The sequence below is a fragment of the Ranitomeya variabilis genome, chromosome 1 (genome assembly GCF_051348905.1).
Source record: "Ranitomeya variabilis isolate aRanVar5 chromosome 1, aRanVar5.hap1, whole genome shotgun sequence".
NCBI classification, from domain to species: domain Eukaryota; kingdom Metazoa; phylum Chordata; class Amphibia; order Anura; family Dendrobatidae; genus Ranitomeya; species Ranitomeya variabilis.
Genome location: NC_135232.1, coordinates 540,974,841 through 540,997,975, shown reverse-complemented (window position 1 = coordinate 540,997,975; position 23,135 = coordinate 540,974,841). Strand labels below are relative to the sequence as shown.

The 23,135-nt window shown below is 44.1% G+C and overlaps 1 protein-coding gene across 1 annotated transcript; it reads left to right on the top strand.

The window, feature by feature from the left end:
* Positions 1–6,866: 6,866 nt before the first annotated feature.
* Positions 6,867–19,461, top strand: LOC143793813 (uncharacterized). Its single transcript, XM_077280789.1, has 3 exons — positions 6,867–6,939; positions 7,214–13,489; positions 19,453–19,461. Exons 1-3 carry the CDS (start codon positions 6,898–6,900, stop codon positions 19,459–19,461), a joined length of 6,327 nt encoding a protein of 2,108 aa, XP_077136904.1. The 5' UTR covers positions 6,867–6,897.
* Positions 19,462–23,135: the final 3,674 nt, after the last annotated feature.

Below are 23,135 nucleotides of genomic sequence, written 5' to 3'. Positions count from 1 at the left end.
CGTCACGGATCGTACCGTCGTAGCGATCAAAGTGCCACTGTGTGACAGTACCCTAATGCAGTGGCCAGATATAAGCAGGGAAAAGGAGGGCCACCGCAACTCGAGGGCCACTGCCTTGTGATTGCCCCCCAGGCTGAAAATTGCCAGCCAGCCCCTGGTAAGGCCATACACATGGTATTAGATCAATCAATTGACGATGACACTGCTGTCCTAACTGCTTATTTCCAGAAAGTTCACTTTTCTTTGGTCCGCATACATGATTTACGGTTTAGTTATGCAGCTGCCAAATAAACAAGTTCTAAAAATTGGTTAATGTTTTTTATAATTGCGCTAAGTGTTTGCTGGGTGTACAGATTACAGGCGTATATCACATGGGAGCTGGGCGAGGCTGCTTGTTACAGTCAGTGTCTTTCTCTGACATATTCCAATGCTCTGATAATTCACTTTCACGATCCAAACATTGGGACCAGAGTCAAAATGAAATCCAAGTATTGATTAAAAAATGTCAAAATAAGTTGTAGATCATAAGCTATAAGCTTTTGTGTTGGGAAGATAGTCAAATGATAGACACTCCAACATTCTACTTTATTGAAAAATTAGCAGAATAATAAACTGCAGATCAATATCTTGAGGAGAAGTTGATGACCATAAAGAACCTAGTTCTCAACGAGCCACCTGGTTGTACCACAGCACACGGCAGTGTACAAGTTCTAAGTGAGCCAGTGTCGAGATATACGATCCATAACCTTTCTTTAATGCTAATTTTTGCCCACTTTGCGTAGAAAAGTCAGCTAGAATAAGCAGTATGCACCTTATTTTTGGAGAGCCTGCACAGGAAAACCACTGAAAGTGACTAGGGCTCGGTAGAAGTCCAAGTGTCTGGCTCAGATTTCTTTTACCCTTCCTCTAATTACTATTTCTCTTTTTTCAATGGCGCAGACAGAAATCGGTGCAGAATTTCTCATTGTGTGTTAATGGATTTACGAAAATCGCTCTTTTTGGAACTAAAGGTGGATTTGATATGTTTTGTCTCAAAATCGGGAATGTGTGAACTAGACAGAACATACGAACACCCAACCAAGACCACCAAAATCCAACCAGAAGATGTCATGTCAGACGTGGTCTTCATGGAGATCTTTACACAGTAGACTCTGAAATGTAATACTCCATTTTGACACGATGGATGAGACTCCGCCTTGTGATGGCGTGAAACAGCTCTACCCCAGGACCTCACACTCTAAGTCTCAGCCATCAACAGGTTGTATGGTCCTAGTGTAATCTCCCCAGATCTTGTACCATAATCTGCTTTTTAATTCTCTCCGTGCTTCTCTTTTTGATCTCTTAACTCACATTCACTCTTAAGTGGCTGCACTGTGTAATTAGGGGCTCAGTGTAATGTGGAAAAGGAACTTTACACCTGTATATTAGAGGAAAGCCTAATTAATCAACATAAGTGACTGCAAGAAGGCTCATCCTGTGACCCCCACCCTGCAGGGAAAGAGTTAACATCTTCAATGTGCAAAATCTAGACGTGACTGATAGGTGGTAATTTCTGTAATTGCTCCTTAGCAAGGTTCACTCCCTCCTCTGCTGCCATCCCCTTTCTAAAGTCTGCGAAGCCATGTATCTAATCCATAGACGTGTCACAGAAAGAACACATTGTAGTGCCATAATGACATCACCATATATGCTCATGGTAAAGGAAGGACCATATGTAGACCATAGTTGGGAAGTCTGAGCCCTGACCTTGGCATAATCCCGTCCCCCTCCTTATTACTCTTCCACTCTGATCAGAATGCCCCAGTGCTGGAACCCTACCCATCCTCCATTTATAACTATGTCTGCTTGATTCAATGCCAACATGGTTGTAACTGCTCATCATGTAATGAATGGTTGGCACACAAATATCCGTGTTCTCCTTCTACATTTTTCCTTTTGTTAATATCTAATTTTGCGTAGCAGGATGACATTTATAGGACCACAAGATATTATCATTATACCTGTGTAATGCTGAAGGAATCTAGCAAGCTCTGCCCCAGATACGAGGGTGAGCGGCGAACATAGTGTTCGCTAGAAATCTGAGAGAAAGAATCTTTGATTCACAGAGTAAGATGGCGGACCAGTTTTATTGGAAAATTTGAAAAATTGCCTAAAGTGACCATCCATTTTGAAAAAAATGTTTTTACTTGTGCAACCTAATAATAAAAATAAGATAAACCTTACTAAAGTGCATAAACAAAAACAAAAAGTTGCCTTATCATGACAAGCCTCTGGTCCAAGGAGATCTGTTTCCAGCTTTGCCAACTGAGTTTCTTGGATCAAGGTTGTGTGTGAAGGTACAAGCAACAGGTCCGGTCGTCTTCTGACTTGCAATTGTGCAGTGCTGCTGAATTATGAAATTGTGTCATAGAGAGTTTTTTAGGCTATTTTTGAGGACAAGAAAAGTCTGACACTCAAGAACGTTGCAGTTGGTGAATCTGCAGATAACAACGGCATCAAAAATTAGAAAGTCCAAATTGATCCCTGGAATCAACTAGAAGGAAAATGAGGGTTTGTCTGGATACTTCATGGAAAGACCCAGCTCCACAGAAAAGATAACAGTGGATATCAAGATGGAGACAATTAATGAAAACATGAACATGTAACTAGTCACTGAGAAGCCTTAAAATCCAACACCAGGCAATCAGACAACCACATGTTACTAATGAGCCATACCAAAGCCACAGTGAAAAGCATCTACATTACATGAGGACATAACGCAGTAGTCAGATGTACAACAAAAATGCCAAAAAGCAGGCTGGTGAATGAAATAGTGATAAGTGAACTGGTGGTCAGAGAATGGTGTGCAGAGTAGTGATAGTTAGAGAATGGAATGGTCAGATAAGGGGTGGGCAAAGAATGGGGAGGTAAGAGAAGAAGTGGTCATAGAAATGGTGGTCTGAAAAAGTGGTGGTCATAGAAGAAGTGGGTATACAGAAGGCTTGGCCAGAAAAAGATAGGTCAGGACATGGAATTCAGGTTAATAAATGAATTAAACTGTATCTTTACAGGAACATGGCACAGCTCCTGTGTAATCCCCCTACTCAGCATTACGGTAGAAGGGAGGGTGACTGCAATGAATGAAATGCAAGGATAGAGCACAGCTTAAAATTATTTTATTGGGACCTGTTGCATGGAGAAGATTACTGGTGTCATTTATGCATCCACCTGAGGATATAATCAGCACTTGCACAGTAATAGTTACATCATCAAATAAATGTGTCACCATAAATGAAGTAGGCTAAGAGGAGCTGTATAAATAGGGCCAGGTGGCTATATTCTGCACTGTATGGTACACTGCTCTGCTGATCTACGGTACACACACACAGGTAAGTGGATCGCTCTACTGCTCGCCACCACAAGGATGGCTTCCTCCATGCCAATCCTTCCTCCAGATCTACTGGCTGCTATAGTTACTTTGGAAAAGTAGGACTAAATGTGTGGGAACTAAAGGTGTGGTGAAAGATTGGAGATTTCTTGATTAGATAATATTAGGGTTGGGGCTTAAAGATAAAGTGGAGCATGTGTCTGACCAGTAAAGATTATGGTTACATTTTGCATAGAATGTGTAAAGATTTGGTCTGCATCTCCTATCTCCAGCTGCAGTCCATGGCTTCTTCTGCTCTTCCTCTCAGGATACAAATGTCCTTCTTTTATTCATGTTGGTCTTCTTCTTGCTCTTAACAACATTGACTGCTGATGTATGTTCAATATAGCTTTATATTTCTACTTTATATATGATCATCCTCTTTCTTCTTTTCTTGTCATCATTTTCCACATAGCTTCTTCCATAATTACAACTGCTCTTCCTTTATAGTTTCCCCCCCCCCCCATCCTTGGTTAATATTTACATTTAACGTTTAGCTTCCTCCATGTTTTTATTCTAGTTTTCCTTGTTAAATTTGCCTCTACATTTTCTGTGTTGCTTCATCTATGATTCTGTATGTTCTTGTTCATGCTCCTTGGTCTTCCTCTTATATCCTTGGTCCATATCGATATTTTCCATGTAGCTTCTTACATGCCTCCATCTGTTCTTTCTCCTTAGTCTTTCTCTTCCTTCCTCGGTTCACGTCTATATTTTCTATATATCTTGCACCGTGTCTCCATTTGTACTTGCTCCTTGGTCTTTCTCTTCCTTCCTTAGTTAATGTCTATATTTTCCATGTAGCTTCTACCACGCCTCCATCTATTTTTGTCCATTGCTCTTCTTTTCTTGGCGCATTTCTATTTTTTTTCTGTGTAGCTTTTTCCATGCCTCCATCTGGTCTTGCTCATTAGTCTTTCTCTTCCTTCCTCGGTTCACGTCTATATTTTCTATATATCTTGCACCGTGTCTCCATTTGTACTTGCTCCTTGCTCTTCCTCTTCCTTCCTTGGCTCATTTCTATCATTTCCATGTAGCTTCTTCCATACCTCCATCTGTTCTTGCTCCTTGGTCTGCCTCTTTCTTCCTTGGCCCATATCTATATTTTTCACATAGCTTCTTCCATGTGTTCTTGCCCCTTGGTCTATGTCTATATTTCCACATACATACTGTATTTTCATGACTATGAATATTGTACATTCACACTGAAGGCATCAAAACTATGAATTAACACACGTGGAATTATATACTTAACAAAAAAGTGTGAAACAACTGAAAATATGTCTTATATTCTAGGTTCTTAAAAGTAGCCACCTTTTGCTTTGATGACTGCTTTGCACACTCTTGGCATTCTCTTGATGAGCTTCAAGAGGTAGTCACCAGAAATGGTCTTCCAACAATCTTGAAGGAGTTCCCAGAGATGCTTAGCACTTGTTGGCCCTTTTGCCTTCACTCTGCGGTCCAGTTCACCCCAAACCATCTCGATTGGGTTCAGGTCTGGTGACTGTGGAGGCCAGGTCATCTGGCATAACACACCATCACTCTCCTTCTTGGTCAAATAGCCCTTACACAGCCTGGAGGTGTGTTTGGGGTCACTGTCCTGTTGAAAAATAAATGATGGTCCAACTAAACGCAAACCGGATGGAATAGCATGCCGCTGCAAGATGCTGTGGTAGCCATGCTGGTTCAGTATGCCTTCAATTTTGAATAAATCCCCAACAGTGTCACCAGCAAAGCACCCCCACACCATCACACCTCCTCCATGCTTCACGGTGGGAACCAGGCATGTAGTGTCCATCCATTCACCTTTTCTGCATCGCACAAAGACACAGTGGTTGGAACCAAAGATCTCAAATTTTGACTCATCAGACCAAAGCACAGATTTTCCACTGGTCTAATGTCCATTCCTTGTGTTCTTTAGTCAAAACAAGTCTCTTCTGCTTGTTGCCTGTCCTTAGCAGTGGTTTCCTAGCAGCTATTTTACCATGAAGGCCTGCTGCACAAAGTCTCTTAACAGTTGTTGTAGAGATGGGTCTGCTGCTAGAATTCTGAGTTGCACTGACCTGGTCTCTAATCTGAGCTGCTGTTAACCTGTGATTTCTGAGGCTGGTGACTAGGATAAACTTATCCTCAGAAGCAGAGGTGACTCTTGGTCTTCCTTTTCTGGGGCAGTTCTCATGTGAGCCAGTTTCTTCGTAGCGCTTGATGCTTTTGCAACTGCACTTGGGGACACTTTCAAAGTTTTCCCAATTTTTCGGACTGACTGACCTTCATTTCTTAAAGTAATGATGGCCACTCATTTTTCTTTACTTAGCTGCTTTTTTCTTGCCATAATTCAAATTCTAAGAGCCTATTCATTAGGACTATCAGCTGTGTATCCACCAGACTTCTGCACAACACAACTGATGGTCCCAACCCCATTTATAAGGCAGGAAATCCCACTTATTAAACCTGACAGGGCACGCCGGTGAAGTGAAAACCATTTCCGGTGACTACCTCTTGAAGCTCATCAAGAGAATGCCAAGAGTGTGCAAAGCAGTCATCAAAGCAAAAGGTGGCTACTTTGAAGAACCTAGAATATAAGACGTATTTTTAGTTGTTTCACACTTTTTTGTTAAATATATAATTTCACATGTGTTAATTCATAGTTTTGATGCCTTCAGTGTGAATTTACAATTTTCATAGTCATGAAAATACAGAAAAATCTTTAAATGAGAAGGTGTGTCCAAACTTTTGGTCTGTACTGTAGCTTTTTCTATTATTGAACTTGTGCTTGAACCTTGGTCTACCTGCTCCTTCGCTCATTCACCTCATTCTTCCTCGATTCTGTATTTTCTTTATCCTTGGTCTTCCTTCTCTTTCCTTTCATTTTCTCCACAATTTTCCATGCAGCTTACTCCATGATTCCATCTATTGTTGATCCTTGGTCTTCTCTTCTGTTTCCTTTTTTGGTGAGCCATATGCATGCTTACTATAAAAGGAGTTATTTTCTATCTTTAACCATTTATTTTAGAAGTCTCAATGCTCTTCTTGATCTCTCCTGCATTGAATATACTGGTGCCCAATGGACCCAATTGACTTATAAGAAAGGTCATTGTATACCAACATGTTTTCGGCAATTTGCTGGGATTACCAATGACACATGTGATGTGTCCTGTGCTTACGTTACCTCTTCTCTTTTTCTGTTCATATAGTATTGGTGTTTTTCTCTTATTTTCTCACTTTTGTACTTTTTTCCCATTTCAAAGGCTTGAACCCATGTCAAACACAATGGTCATTAGGCAAGCTTGGGTTTTTGACTGTTCCATACTTCAGATCAATGGTTATTGGGTCAAAAATGTCCACTTTATTATATATTTTCTCTCTTTATAATACAGCTTTATACAACATCAACTAAAATGTCTGACCTCATGCAAGCAATCCATCGTATTTTGGAGATCTTCGAAAAATATTCCCAGTACCCATGTCCAAGCCAAAGTTTAAAACCATCAGAAATGGAGCAGCTCATACAGGAGGAGCTGTCTGATGCCATCAAAGTAAGTCAGAGATGTGGTCATTCTGAAGAGTTACATGTACTGTTGGCAGGGATGATGCTCTCATAGCTTCAGTAGGGTAAATATTAGTAATGGTAACCATAACTTAGCATTGGAAAACTATGATCCACATAACTAATAATAAATAATAATTCATGGACTATGGCAATTGATATGTGATATGCTTCATGTTAATAGTCTCACTTTACAATCATTTTCACCTACAAATTTGTATGAGGAGTTTTAGTGCATTATTCAGTCATTGGTTTCATTGCAGAACACCGGAGATCAAGAAACCATCAACTTGGTCATGAAAGCCGTGGATAGGAATCGTGATGGTAAAATAAGCTTCAAAGAATATATCACTTTGGTGTGTGTCGTTGCCAAGGCTTATTACAAGCATGTGCTGAAGGAACGAAGCTCCCAGCAGTGCCTTATACAGCAAGCAAACCAGCAATCCAGCAGCCAAGTCCCAGCTCAAGTGCCGGCAGCAAGTCTGCAGACAAATATTTATATCCCCGCCATTCAACAGCTCGCAGCAGCAGCTATTCAGGAACAACAACTTGGACTTCAACTACAAGTTCCAGCTCAAGTGTCAACTCAGCAGACAGAAGTGCCATTGCCTGGACAAGTAGTTGATGTGGAAACACCAGCCCAATTGCCAGTCCAGGGACATCAATTATTCACTGTCCAAGAACCATTCCAAGTGCAAGTTCAGGGACAACAGTTGGTTCCTGTGCCAGCACCAGTCCAATTGCAAGTTCAGGGACAGCAATTAGTTACTGTGCAAGAACCAGTTCAGGGACAGCAATTAGTTACTGTGCAAGCACCAGTCCAGGTACCAGTTCAGGGACAGCAATTAGTGACTGTGCAAACACCAGTGCAGGTGCCAGTTCAGGGACATCAATTAGTTACTGTTCAAGCACTAACCCAAGTGCCAGTTCAGGGACAACGATTAATCCCTGTGCAAGTACCAGTCCAAGTACCAGCTTTACAACCACCTCGAGTCCAGCAAATACCAGTTCAGCAACCAGGAACAGTTCAGCAAGTAGAAGTCCAACAACCAGCTCCAGTCCAGCAAGTACCAGCCCAACAACCAGCTCCAGTCCAGCAAGTACCAGCCCAACAACCAGCTCCAGTCCAGCAAACACTCATCCCACAATCAGTTCCAATGCAGCAAGTACCAGTCCAACAACCAGCTCCTGTCCAGCAAGTACAAATTGTACAACCAGCTCCAGTCCAGCAAATGCTCATCCCACAGTCAGTTCCAATCCAGCAAGCACCAGTCCAACATCCAGCTCCAGTCCAGCAAATTCCAGTCCAACAACCAGTTCCAGTCCAAAAACCAGCTCCAGTCCAGCAAGCTCCAGTCCAACAACCAGCTCCAACCCAGCAAGTACCAGTTGTACAACCAGCTCCAGGCCAGCAAGTACCAGACCAACAACCAGCTTCAGTCCAACAAGCACTCGTCCCACAATTAGTTCCAATCCAGCAAGTACCAGTCCAACAAGCAGCTCCAGTCCAGCAAGTACTAGTTGTACAACCGACTCCAGTCCAGCAAGTACCAGCCCAACACCCAGCTCCAGTCCAGCAAGTACTTGTCCAACAATCATCTCCAATCCAGCAAGTACCAGTCCAATATCCAGCTCAAGTCCAGCAAATTCCAGTCCAGCAACCAGCTCCAGTTCAGAAAGTTCCATTCCAGCAACCAGCTCCAGTCCAACAAGTGCCAGTTGGACAACAAGCTCCAGTCCAGCAAGTACCAGTTCAACAACCAGCTCCAGTCCAGCAAGCACCAGTCCAACAACCCGCTACAGTCCAGCTAGTGCCATTCCATCAACTAGCTCCAGTCCATCAAATACCATTTGTACCACCGGCTCCAGTCCAGCAAGTACCATTTGTACAACCAATTCCAGTACAGCAAGTACCAGCCCAACAAATAGCTCCAGTCCAGCAAGTCCCAGCCCAACAACCAGCTCCAATCCAACAAGCTCCAGTCCAACAACCAGCTACAGTCCAGCAAGAACCAGTCCAACAACTAGCTCCAGTGGAGGAAGTTTCAGTCCAACTACCAGCTCCAGTCCAGCAAGTACCATTTGTACAACAAGCTCCATTCCAGCAAGTGCCAGTTGTGCAGCTAGCTCCAGTCCAGCAACTACCAGCCCAACAACCAACTCTAGTCCAGCAAGTACAAGCTCAACAACAAGCTCCAATCAAGGAAGTACCAATTCTACCAACTAAAACATGCTCATGGCTAGCCTTACAATCACCAGCTCCAGTGGCACATCAATTAACATCTCAAATTCCTGTCATATCACAATCCCAAACATCCCAAGTGCCAGTACAATCACCTATTGGTCAATTAGAGTCAGCCGAAATAGGAGTTAAACATCCAGCTCAGGTTGTACAAACTCAACTCCCTGTTCATCTTCAATTTCCAGCTAAGCTACCAGTTCAGGGGCAACAAGTAGTGCCTGCTCAAACAGCAAATCAACAGCTGATTGTGCAACAGGTGGTGCCTCAGTTAACACCTCAGGTTGTTGTCCCTCAACCAGCAGTACCACAAGTGGTACCCCAGGTAGCTCATCAGATTGTAGCTCGACAAGTGGTACCTCAGATATTTCCCCAGGCTGTTCCTCCTCAAGTGATTCCTCAGGTAACTCCTCAGGCTGTACCTCAACAAGTGGTTCATCAGATAGTTCCTCAGGCTGTTCATCTACAATTGGTACCTCAGGTAACTCCCCAGGCTATACCTCAACAGGTTACACCTCATGTAGTTATGCAAGCAGTGCCTCCACAAGTGGTACCTCAAGTAACTCCCCAGGCTGTCCCTCATCAAGTTGCACCTCAACAAGTGGTTCATCAGGTAGCTCCTCAGGCTGTTCCTCCACCATTGGTACCTCAGGTAACTCCCCAGGCTGCACCTGAACAGGTTACACCTCATGTAGTTATCCAAACAGTACCTCAACAAGTGGCACCTCAGATATTTCCCCAGGTAATGCCTCAACAAGTTGTTCCCCAGGTAGTTAGCCAGGCTGTTTCTCCACAAGTGGTGCCTCATGTGGTTCCCCAGGGAGTACCTCAACAAGTGGCACCTCAAGTAGTTCCCCAGGTAGTGCCTCAACAAATGGTATCTCAGGTATTTTCCCAATCAGTGTCTCAACAAGTGGAACCTCAGATAGCTCTCCAGGCTGTTTTTCCACAAGTTGTACCTCAGGTAGTTTCCCAGGTAGTGCCTCAACAAGTGGTATCTCAAGTAGTTCCCCAGCTGTTGCCTAAACAAATGGTATCTCAGGTAGTTCCCCAAGCAGTACCTCAACAAGTGGTACCTCAAGTAGTTCCCCAGGTAGAACCTCAGCAAATGGTATCTCAGGTAGTTCCCCAGGCAGTACCTAAACAAGTGGTACCTAAAGTAGTTCCCCAGGTAAAGCCTCAACAAATGGTATCACAGATAGTTCCCCAGACAGTGCCTCAACAAGTGGTACCTCAGGTAGCTCCCCAGTCTGTTTCTCCACAAGTAGTACCTCAGGTAGTTTCCCAGGTAGTGCCTCAACAAATCATATCTCAGGTAGTTCCACAGGCAGTAGCTCAACCAGTGGTACCTCAGGTAGTTCCCCAGATAGTACCTCAACAAGTGATATCTCAGGTAGTTCCCCAGACAGTGCCTCAACAACTGGTACCTCAGGTAGCTCCCCAGGTAGTACCTCAACAAGTAGTACCCCAGGTAATTACTCAGGCAGTGACTCAACACGTGGTACCTCAGGTAGTTCCCCAGGTAGTGCCTCAACAAGTGGAATCTCAGGTAGTTCCCCAGGCAGTGCTTCAGCAAGTAGTAACTCAAGTAGTTCCCCAGGCAGTGCCTCAACAAGTGGTATCTCAGGTAGTTCCCCAGGTAATGCCTCAACAAGTGGTATCTCAGGTAGTTCCCCAGATAGTACATCAACAAGTGGTATCTCAGGTAGTTCCCCAGACAGTGCCTCAACAAGTGGTACCTCAGGTAGTTCCCCAGGGAGTGCCTAAACAAGTGGTACCACAGGTAGTGCATCAACAAGTGGTACCTCAGGTAGTTCCCCAAACAGTTCCTCATCAAGTGGTACCTGAAGTAGTTCCCCAAATAGTGCCTCAACAAATGGTATCTCAGGCAGTTCCCCAGACAGTGCTTCAACAAGTGGTACCTCAAGTAGTTCCCCAGACAGTGCCTCAACAAGTGGTACCTCAGGTAGTTCCCCAGGCCATTCCTCCACAAATAGTACCTCAGGGAACTCCACAAACAATGCCTCAACAAGTTGTACCTCAGACTTTACCTCCACAAGTAGTACCTCAAGTATTTCCCCAGACAGTGTTTCAACAAGTGGTTCCTCAAGTAGTTCCCGAGGTAGTGCCTCAACAAGTGGTACCTAAGGTAGTTCCCCAGGCCACTCCTCCACAAATAGTACCTCATGTAGATCCCCAGACAATGCCTAAACAAATTTTACCTCAGACTTTACTTCCACAAGTAGTACCTCAAGCACTTCCCCAGACAATGCCTCAACAAATGGTTCCTCAAGTAGTACCCCAGTCAATGCCTCAACAAGTGGTTCCTCAGGTATTTCCACAGGTAAATCCTCAACAAGTGGTACATCAGGTAGTTCCCCAGACAGTGCCTAAACAAGTGGTACCACAGGTAGTGCATCAACAGGTGGTACCTCAGGTAGTTCCCCAAACAGTTCCTCAACAAGTGGTACCTGAAGTAGTTCCCCAAGTAGTGCCTCAACAAATGGTATCTCAGGCAGTTCCCCAGACAGTGCCTCAACAAGTGGTAACTCAAATAGTTCCCCAGGCAGTGCCTCAACAAGTGGTATCTCAGGTAGTTCCCCAGGTAGTGCCTCAAGAAGTCATACCTCAGGTAGTTTCCCAGACAGCACCTCAACAAGTGATACCTCAGGTAGTTCATCATGCAGTGCCTCAACAAATGGTACCTCAAATAGTTCCCCAGGCCATTCCTCCACAAATAGTACCTCAGGGAACACCACAGACAATGCCTCAACAAGTTGTACCTCAGACTTTACCTCCACAAGTAGTACCTCAAGTATTTCCCCAGACAGTGTCTCAACAAGTGGTTCCTCAAGTAGTTCCCGAGGTAGTGTCTCAACAAGTGGTACCTCAGGTAGTTCCCCAGGGAGTGCCTAAACAAGTGGTACCACAGGTAGTGCATCAACAAGTGGTACCTCAGGTAGTTCCCCAAACAGTTCCTCATCAAGTGGTACCTGAAGTAGTTCCCCAAATAGTGCCTCAACAAATGGTATCTCAGGCAGTTCCCCAGACAGTGCTTCAACAAGTGGTACCTCAAGTAGTTCCCCAGGCAGTGCCTCAACAAATGGTACCTCAAGAAGTTCCCCAGGCCATTCCTCCACAAATAGTACCTCAGGGAACTCCACAGACAATGCCTCAACAAGTTGTACCTCAGACTTTACCTCCACAAGTAGTACCTCAAGTATTTCCCCAGACAGTGTTTCAACAAGTGGTTCCTCAAGTAGTTCCCGAGGTAGTGCCTCAACAAGTGGTACCTAAGGTAGTTCCCCAGGCCACTCCTCCACAAATAGTACCTCATGTAAATCCCCAGACAATGCCTAAACAAATTTTACCTCAGGCTTTACTTCCACAAGTAGCACCTCAAGTATTTCCCCAGACAGTGCCTCAACAAATGGTTCCTCAAGTAGTACCCCAGTCAATGCCTCAACAAGTGGTTTCTCAGTTATTCCCACAGGTAAAGCCTCAACAAGTGGTACATCAGGTAGTTCCCCAGACAGTGCCTAAACAAGTGGTACCTGAAGTAGTTCCCCAAGTAGTGCCTCAACAAATGGTATCTCAGGCAGTTCCACAGACAGTGCCTCAACATGTGGTAACTCAAATAGTTCCCCAGGCAGTGCCTCAACATGTGGTATCTCAGGTAGTTCCCCAGGTAGTGCCTCAAGAAGTCATACCTGAGGTAGTTTCCCAGACAGCACCTCAACAAGTGGTACCTCAGGTAGTTCATCATGCAGTGCCTCAACAAATGGTACCTCAAGTAGTTCCCCAGGCCATTCCTCCACAAGTAATACATCAGGGAACTCCACAGACAATGCCTCAACAAGTTGTACCTCAGGCTTTACCTCCACAATTAGTACCTCAAGTATTTCACAAGACAGTGTCTCAACAAGTGGTTCCTCAAGTAGTTCCCGAAGTAGTGCCTCAACAAGTGGTACCTAAGGTAGTTTCCCAGGCCACAACTCCACAAATAGTACCTCATGTAGATCCCCAGACAATGCCTAAACAAATTTTACCTCAGGCTTTACTTCCACAAGTAGTACCTCAAGTATTTCCCCAGACAATGCCTCAACAAATGGTTCCTCAAGTAGTACCCCAGTCAATGCCTCAACAAGTGGTTCCTCAGGTAGTTCCCCAGGCAATGCCTCAACAAGTGGTACCCCAGGTAGTTCCAAAAGTGGCATATCAGGTAGTTCACCAGACAGTGCCTCAACAAGAGGTACCTCAAGTATTTCCCCAGACAGTGCCTCAACAAGGGGTACCTCAGGTAGGTCTCCAGACAGTGCCACACCAAGATGTACCTCAGTCAAACTTCCAAGCCCAGATCTCCACACAGCAAGCTAATGACATGTCATTTTACCCATTTGTATGTAACACAGGATATAAATTTTGGTATCCCTATACATTTTATTATTACTAAACACAAAATGTTGCCTTGAGCGCCGATAGGTCTCCTGCCTTCTGCTTTAGGAACTTGTCTGTGTAGAATTTCCTTCTACTGTAATATCTTAGAGATGAAATTACTGTATAACTATATGATCAACAGAAAGTAATAAAGTGCCTGTTATAGCTTCACTTGCTTTGTGTCTCTTTATAAATGTTTGATTACTGCCACAAATAAAAATGTGTGCTTCCCTTGGGACTGCCACTGCCTGCAATCTTCCCCTGCTCATTGGAAATAGCTCGGAGTCTGAGGTACCTGTCTTACAGTCATCCCTTACCCCATCAAGCCAAAATTTTGTGACAACCAGGTTAAGGCAATGCTAAAGATCCCAATGAGCATTGTTGCAGACTTCAACACAAGCATTTAGCACTCAGACATTGTGGGTGAACAGTTTTACTTGAGACATGTAGCAAACATTATAATCATCTGAATATGGACAATTATTCAAAGAACAAAACAAACCAGAAAGGTCATAACAGTGTCATCTGCTGGCTTCTGAAGAAAGTTCATCTATAGCATAAGCCTGCAGTTGTTGTATAGTTCAACTTTACTTTTCAATAGCTAAGATTCAGTCCATTAGGCCGAGCCTCTTAATCAACCCAGAACTTTCCTCTTTTCAATCATTGACTTTAGGCTTGTCTACATTCTCTGATATTCACCTTGATAGCTTTTTTCTTATCACCATATCTACTTTGTGTGAGAGATGTATAGGTGGTTTACCTTTAATTTCTCTTTTAGAACACCATGGTGGTGTATCTGGTCACTTGTAGTTTTTGAGCTTGGTGCTTCTCTCTGGGGCAGCAGTTTATCAAGCTTGCACCTTCTATAGGCCACCGGACTTGTTCCGTGCCCTGATGTTTCAAATCACAAATCTAAAGAAAGATTAGGGTTCTGTTCTGTTCGCACCTCTTGTCTATGGCCTTTTGTTGGTACTGATGCCACATGCAGGCTCGGACTGGCCCACCGGAGAACCTGAGGATTCTCCTGTGGGCCCAGGCACTGACACCTGCTGGCATACTGGCCAGCAGCTGCCTAGGGCCCCCACTGCTCCAGGGCCCCCCCCACCGGCCGCCCGCCCGCCTCCCACCCACCCTCCTTGAAGACGATACTCACCCTTCTCCAACGATGGTCTCGCCGTCTGCAGCTTGTCCTGAATGAGCGGTCATGTGGTATCGCTCATTAAGGTCATGAATATGCGCATATTCATGACCTTAATGAGCGGTATCACATGACCGCTCACGCAGGAAGAAGGTGCTGCACCGGGAGTAGGGACAGAGCCAGAGGGATGTCGGCACGGCCGTGCAGTGTGGGACAGGTGAGTATGAGGGACGGGGGGATGAAGGAGGACATAAGACGGCGCGCCATGCAAGATGGGAGCAGGAGCAGGAGCGGGAGCGGGAGCGGAGGGGTGGACAGATAAGCCATGCATACGGGGGGATATGAGCCATGCATACAGGTGGGAATATGAGCCATGCATACAGGAGGTTGAATATGAGCCATGCATATAGGAGGGGGGGATATGAGCCATGCATATGGGATGGGAGGGAGATGAGCCATGCATACAGGAGGGGGGTCATTATACAGTATTGAGCATCATGTGTGGCCGTTATACAGTATGGAGCATCATGTGTGGCCAATGGACATTATACAGTATGGAGCATCATGTGTGGCTGTTATACAGTATGGAGCATCATTTGTGGCCATTATACAGTATTGAGCATTATGTGGGATCATTATACAGTATGGAGCACTATGTGTGGCCATTGTATAGTATGGAGCACTGTGTGGCCATTATACAGTATGGAGCACTGTGTGGCCATTATACACTATGGAGCATCATGTGTGGCCATTATACACTATGGAGCATCAAGTGTGGCCATTATACAGTATTGAGCATCATGTGTGGCCATTATACAGTATGGAGAACTGTGTGTGGCCATTATACAGTATTGAGCATCATGTGTGGTGGCCGTTATACAGTATTGAGCATCATGTGTGGCCATTATACAGTATGGAGCACTGTGTGGCCATATTTTTGTTTGCTTATAATTATTGTATATAAAACAGTGTGATCAGCAGTGCTAAATGGCTGTGGTTGGGACGTGGATATGGGTGTGACTAGTTGTGAAATGGGTGTGGCCAGAGGCGTGGCCTAAAATTTGCCGCCGCAAACTTTATACCTCCTTCCCTTCTTCAAAAGTTGGGAGGTATGGTACCGCATTTGCCAGATCACGGCAAGTGCCGCAAATCCCATAGGAAATGAATGAGGCCGAACGCAGTGTTGCTGTAAGTAATCCGTTACGCGGCAGATGCAGAAAAACTGCCAGATCTGCTGCAAAAGGCGACTTTCACATCAGCGATTCTTGCCAAAGTCACTGCCGATAGTGTCATACTCACCAAAGGGGGAGGCAGCACTAAAAGTGCCTAGGGCAGCAGAAACTCTAAATACGGCCCTGGGGGCCTACATTATATTCTGTGGGGGGACTGCATTATACATTATACATTATATTATGGGGGGCTACATCATACTATATGAGGGGTTACAGTATACTCTATGGGGGGCTGCATTATATTCTGTGGTGGGGCTGCATTATTTTCTCAGGGGACTACATTATATTATGGGGGGCTACATCATACTATATGAGGGGGCTACAGTATACTCTATGGGGGGCTGCATTATATTCTGTGGTGGAACTGCATTCTCTCAGAGGACTTCATTATATTCTGTGGTGGGTTGCATTATACTATATGAGGGGGGCTGCATTATACCCTATGGGGGTGGTACATTATATTCTATGGTGGGGACTGCGTCATACCTGAGGGGGTAGCATTATATTTTGTGGGGTGCTGCATTATATTCTATGAGAGGGGACCGCATTATATTTTATGAGGGGGCTACCCAACCCTTGCTACATAATTAAAACGTGAACTACTTTATATTATACCCTGATATTAGCACTTTTTACCGCACAATTGGTGGTCTTGTATCTATTTCTATGTAGCTACATAGTGGGCCCCAAAAATGATTTTCTCTGGTGGGCCCAAGGTGCTCCAGTCCGACGCTGGCCACATGCCTGGCATGAACTGGTGTTAAGTGTCCCCACAATGTTTTGGGTATGCCATACATGTTGAGCGACTGGATTGAGAAGAGTATGATCTAAACTTTCTTGGATATTATGGCTTCTCATATTGGTGATCGAAGGCAAGTCAAGAGCAAGAAGTTCACCAGTATCTGGGTCAGCTTGGAGGATATACTACTTGTAGGCAGAACCTCCATGATCCCCTCATGGAATCATAGGTTATCTTTCCTTGGTACGAGTGACAACAAAAAGAAGAGAAAAAACGATCAAAAAGGCCAGAAGTATATTACAAAGTAGAAAAAGCTTTATTACAAATACACAGAACAGACATAACAGTGGGTACTCCCACAGGGCATATGTGCAGTCTAAAAAATGCGGGACAAGGGAAGACCGGTAGAAATAAATCTTACATTGTCTACAAATATAGTATTAAATAACAATAAATACCCCTAGAGATAATAACAAGGTACTCCTGGACAATGTTTAGCTCGCACCTAATAGTTTGCAAATGGCCTTCATGGTCACAAAGGACCATCACTCATACACAGAGGGCAGTAAAACATCACTCAAGTAAGAGACGTCAGCGATAGTATAAGAAATATTGAGGCTTCGCATACCTAAGTAGATGACCAGGACACCACTAGAGTAGTATAAAGGGGAACCGTCGGTGCAGCCCACGTCACCCCGACGCGCGTTTCGGCAAAGCCTTCGTCAGGGGGCATAGCTGAAACTAGTAGTGCATGGTTTAAATAGGAAGCTGGAACCAATAGGTGTCCACCCAGAAGTATTGTCCAATTGCCATGACAACCAAACATCATCACCGGACTACTGCTCATCAGCCGATAGTGTCAGTATAAAAGAACATTCTCACACCACGCATCAGGAGTGGGAAACTCAAAGAGCTAGTGGAGAAAGCAGGGAGAAGGAAATGTATAATATAAGAAGATCGCACTCCACCGCAGGCGACGCATGCGCCACTGAAAGCCGAACTCTGTCAATCGGCATCAGCGTCACAGGGAGGCGGAGCCAGGACACAAGCATGTGACCTGACTCACGTATCCACATAGACGCCGAAAGCCGAGAGACACAGGACTGCACAGCATGCATGCGTACACGGTGGGTGAGACCTAATAGGGATAATAATACAATACAGGCTACGCTGGTGAAACCAAAAAGGATGATAACATAATACAGGCTACACTGATCAAAGTTCAGTCACCCTTGCTATATATAGAATATGGAATAAGTAACATTCTTACAGAAATTACATAATAATACAATATTGCCATATCACGATTACAGACTAGCAGTAAAAAACAATGTAGCATCGGCGATCTTTATATAATCCTCATGTCCGGGAAAGATGAGGAAGCATGGCGAAGATAGTATATATAATTTATCTTCAACACTAGGTAATGGAAATGGAAGAACATCAGGGACACAAAAAGGTTTTTGGCAATCCTAAAATAAAAGAAGGGATAAAATAGGAAATAATTAAAAACAAATTAAATTAGATTGACATAGCTAGATGGAAACAATGATCACAAACAGAGAAAAGGGACAAAACTAATCTGTTCATTCAAACCACTGGGATGAAGTATATTCAGAGTACAAATCCAACGGGATTCCAATTGACCAAGTTTTTGTGACATCTTACCCCCGTGGATATTACTATCAAGGGAATCGATGCCTCTTACACGAAGTAATATAAATAAACACCGTGTGCACCGCTATGTATTGGTGCAGAGACTAGGTTCCCAAACCATACAGTAAATTATAAGAAAGTCTCACACTCAACTTAAATCTGATAGATTTATTGGTACTAAGGTAGCACTGGAAACGTTTCAGCTCTTATCGAGCATTCATCAGTCATAACCGCAATAGCGCTACTGCAGTGGAACGCATGCCCACAGAATGGAACGCACGGCCATATACTTCCGCCCTGGCCGCAGCGTCTGACGTCATATCCGGTCCCGGCGCTCCGTCGCAGCTTAGGAGCTGTATGATAAAAAGCACGGTCCCCTCGTACACCTCAGACAAGCGGTGGACACCGCGTCCGAGAGGTAACACGCGCGCTCAGGCGGCTCCCCTCCAGGTATGATCCGTCAGGAAGAGGTCCCTCTCCCACAGCCCCAGGAACAGATCAGCATAGGCCGGCGCAAAGGCCGCCCCCATGGCTGTCCCATGGAGCTGCAGGAAGAAGCTTTTTTTTAATGCTGATAGGTCTAGGACTTTTGAAATCAAGAAATACATTACCTGCACCACCCGTTATGTAATTTACTTTGCTATATGTCCTTGCGGACTTATATACATTGGACTTACCACACGTCCCCTCAAAGTCCGTGTAAGAGAACATGTACTAGGCATCTTGGCGTCCATTGAACATACTGATACATCGACTTTGAAAACTATCCCTAAACATTTGTGGCTATATCATAATTGTGATGCTGCTTTACTTCGTGTAAGAGGCATCGATTCCCTTGATAGTAATATCTGCGGGGGTAAGATGTCACAAAAAGTTGGTCAATTGGAATCCCGTTGGATTTGGACTCTGAATACACTTCATCCCAGTGGTTTGAATGAACAGATTAGTTTTGTCTCTTTTCTCTGATGCCGCTGTTTGTGATCATTGTTTCCATCTAGCTATGTCAATCTAATTTAATTTGTTTTTAATTATTTCCTACTTTATCCCTTCTTTTATTTTAGGATTGCTAAAACCTTTTTGTGTCCCTGATGTTCTTCCATTTCCATTACCTAGTGTTGAAGATAAATGATGTCGATCAGTGATCTGCTTTCCCTGCATCTCTATATACTATCTTCGCCATGCTTCCTCACCTTTCCAGACATGAGGATTATATAAAGATCGCCTATGCTACATATATCGCTTGATATGGCAATATTGTATTATTATGTAATTACTGTAAGAATGTTACTTATTCCATATTCTATATATAGCAAGGGTGACTGAACTTTGATCAGTGTAGCCTGTATTATGTTATCATCCTTTTTGGTTTCACCAGCGTAGCCTGTATTGTATTATTATCCCTATTAGGTCTCACCCACCGTGTACGCATGCATGCTGCGCAGTCCTGTGTCTCTTGGCTTTCGGCGTCTATGTGGATACGTGAGTCAGGTCACATTCTTGTGTCCTGGCTCCGCCTCCCTGTGATGCTGACGCCGATTGACAGAGTTCGGCTTTCAGTGGCGCATGCGTCGCCTGCTGTGGAGTGCGATCTTCTTATATTATACATTTCCTTCTCCCTGCTTTCTCCACTAGCTCTCTGAGTTCCCCACTCCTGATGCGTGGTGTGAGAATGTTCTTTTATGCTGACACTATTGGCTGATGAGCAGTAGTCCGGTGATGTTGTTTGGTTGTCATGGCGATTGTGCAGTACTTCCGGGTGGACACCTATTGGTTCCGGCTTCCTATTTAAACCATGCACTACTAGTTTCAGCCATGCCCCCTGACGAAGGCTTTGCCGAAATGCACGTCGGGGTGACGTGGGCTGCACCGACGGTTCCCCTTTATACTACTCTGGTGGTCTCCTGGTCATCTACATAGGCATGTGAAGCCTCAATATTTCTTATACTATCGCTGACGTCTCTTACTTGAGTGATGTTTTACTGCCCTTTGTGCATGATTGATGGTCCTTTGTGACCATGAAGGCCATTTGCACACTATTATGTGCGAACAAAACATTGTCCAGGAGTACCTTGTTATTATCTCTAGGGGTATTTATTGCTATTTAATACTATATTTGTAGACAATTTAAACGCATATATACTCCGATTTATTTCCGCCGGTCTTCCCATGTCCCGCGTTTTTTAAATTGCACATATGGGCAGCACGGTGGCGCAGTGGATAGCACAGCAGCCTTGCAGCTGCTGGAGTCCTGGGTTCAAGCCCCACTAAGGACAACATCTGCAAAGAGTTTGTATGTTCTCTCCGTGTTTGCTTGGGTTTCCTCTGGGTACTCCGGTTTCCTCCCACATTCCAAAGACATACTGATAGGGAATTTAGATTGTGAGCCCCAACAGGGACAGCGACAATAATACGTGCAACTTGTAAAGCACTGTGGAATATGTTAGCGCTATATAAAGATTATTATTATTATGTCCTGTGGGAGTACCCACTGTTATGTCTGTTCTGTGTATTTGTAATAAAGCTTTTTCTACTTTGTAATAGACTTCTGGCCTTTTTGATCGTTTTTTCTCTTCTTTTTGTTGTCTGAATATTTCCACGATTTGGCCTATGATTGGTCCATCTTCCTGCGGCAATACAATGAATAATTATATTCTTATAATAGGATTTTATTGATCTATATTTTGAAATGCTGCCAAGGTGTTTATTGAGATATTTGCTTACCTGGTACGAGTGAATAGATTATGTGAAATTAGATGTCGCATTGCCATCCGGGTCCTCTGTCTGTCTTTCCTTATACCAAGATCCAGAAAAAGCAGTTCTGGCTGTCTGGTTTCTGAAGTGAAGGAGAGAGATGTCATTGATGTTTAAGTTATCTACAAAGGAATGAAACTCCTCTACCCTCTGTTACAAAGTCACTGGTAAAGTACTGGAGGGGATATATGTGTCACTGCACTTAATGTTGTCAGTGATGTGAAAACCAGAGTATTTTCCTACAGCACACTAAGTGCCGTGAGGGGTTAAGCACATTTTTATAATGGGCTGGCTTTTATGTGGACATCAACAGAGTCGGTGGGAGGATGTCCTCCTTATCACCACCTCAGGATGTGGTCTGGGACTTAAATAGCTGGGCTCCAGAGTCCAGAGGCAGTCTTGGCTCAGCTGGAGTGGAGGGAGGATCTCCCATGGTTTGTGTCCTGAGAAGTAAAGACTGAACCTGTATTACTCCAGAGCTGGCTGCTACCCACAAACATATAGACTGTGCTACAGCATTTTGTTTTCTTTGTCGTTTTTCCTATTTTTGCCTGAATGGCTGTGTTTACTTTCCCCTTCTTGTTGGTTTATTCCACCATATACTGAACCAACCGAAGATTTAAAGAGACAGTGTTCCTGTTTTCTACCTCAGTATATAAAATAAAGACGTCAATATAGCGGGCCCATATGATAATATAGGAGAGCCACCACGTATTTTCTTAGAAAATGTTGATTCCTCCCACCTGACCAGGAAGAGATTTGCATGTGAGGGCGTGCAGGGTCTCCTCATTGCAGTCCCACTGAACTGGTGGTAGAATTTTCCATGCAAAATCTAGATTTTGGTGTGAGAGTAAATTGCAGGAATCATGTAAGGAACACATTGTGTTCTTTACAATAAATAGCCCTAGATCTAAGGTAATAACCAGACCAGAATCATGTGGAATGCTGCTGTATAATGCTTCATCATCCACAGAGCAGAGCACTGTATTGGGATCCACTGTTATTCCCTCCAACTTTAGCTGTAGGTCTGACATGCCCCTTACATATGATGGCAAAGATGTATGTTATGATCTGGTGGCCCAGGAGTAGCATTGGACGTACTCTGGAGAAGGTGGTATCTATACTGACCGCGGACCCTGAACTTAACACCGCAACTAGAAGTAGTCGTGGGATGTACCTACTGATCCTAGACACCTCGACACAGCCGGAGGACTATTTAACCCTATAGATAGAAAAGGGAAAACTATCTCGCCTCAGAGAAAATTCCCAAAGGATAGGCAGCCCCCCACAAATATTGACTGCGAGAGGAGAGGAAAAAACATACACAGGCTGAAAACAAGATTTAGCAAAGGAGGCCAATCTAGCTAAATAGGAAAGATAGGACAGAGAACTATGCGGTCAGTATTAAAATACTAGGAAATATCCACCACAGAAATTACAAAAAACTCCACATCTAACTAAAGATATGGAGGGTATATCTGCCTCTCCAGAGATTCCAGCTTGACTGCATAAATCCTTACACAGATTAAGCTGGACAAGAAAAAACATGAAATGCACTGAACAATGAGTCCCACAACATGTAGGCTGCAAAACAAGCAGAACTTATCTTGGTGAAAAGACCAGGAAGCAGGAGAAACCATGAAGGGATGTGAATCCTCCAGAATACAATGGTCAACTGGCACTGACTAAAGGGTGAGGCCAGACTAAATAGCCCAGTCCAGAGTGGACACACCTGATTACTGCTGTGAAGGACAGACAGCAGCGCTACCACTTATAACCACCAGAGGGAGCCCAAGAACAGAATTCACAACAGATGTAACAATGATCGTACAATTTTGTCGATGTAAATTTCCATACTGTGGGAGATTGAGTTGACCCCTGATACTATTTCTCTTCCTTTGAGGGGGTCCAGATCCTTGTGGACCTTTGGTAGGGTTTGGTAGAAGGTTGGAACTGACGATGTTCTAGGGGCCATAAATTCAAATTGAATCTA

Coding starts and splice junctions, on each gene's coding strand:
- LOC143793813 (XM_077280789.1), top strand. CDS start 6,898: ATGGAGCAGCTCATACAGGAGGAGCTGTCTGATGCCATCAAA. Junction 6,940..7,213: donor AGCTGTCTGATGCCATCAAA/GTAAGTCAGAGA, acceptor GTTTCATTGCAG/AACACCGGAGATCAAGAAAC.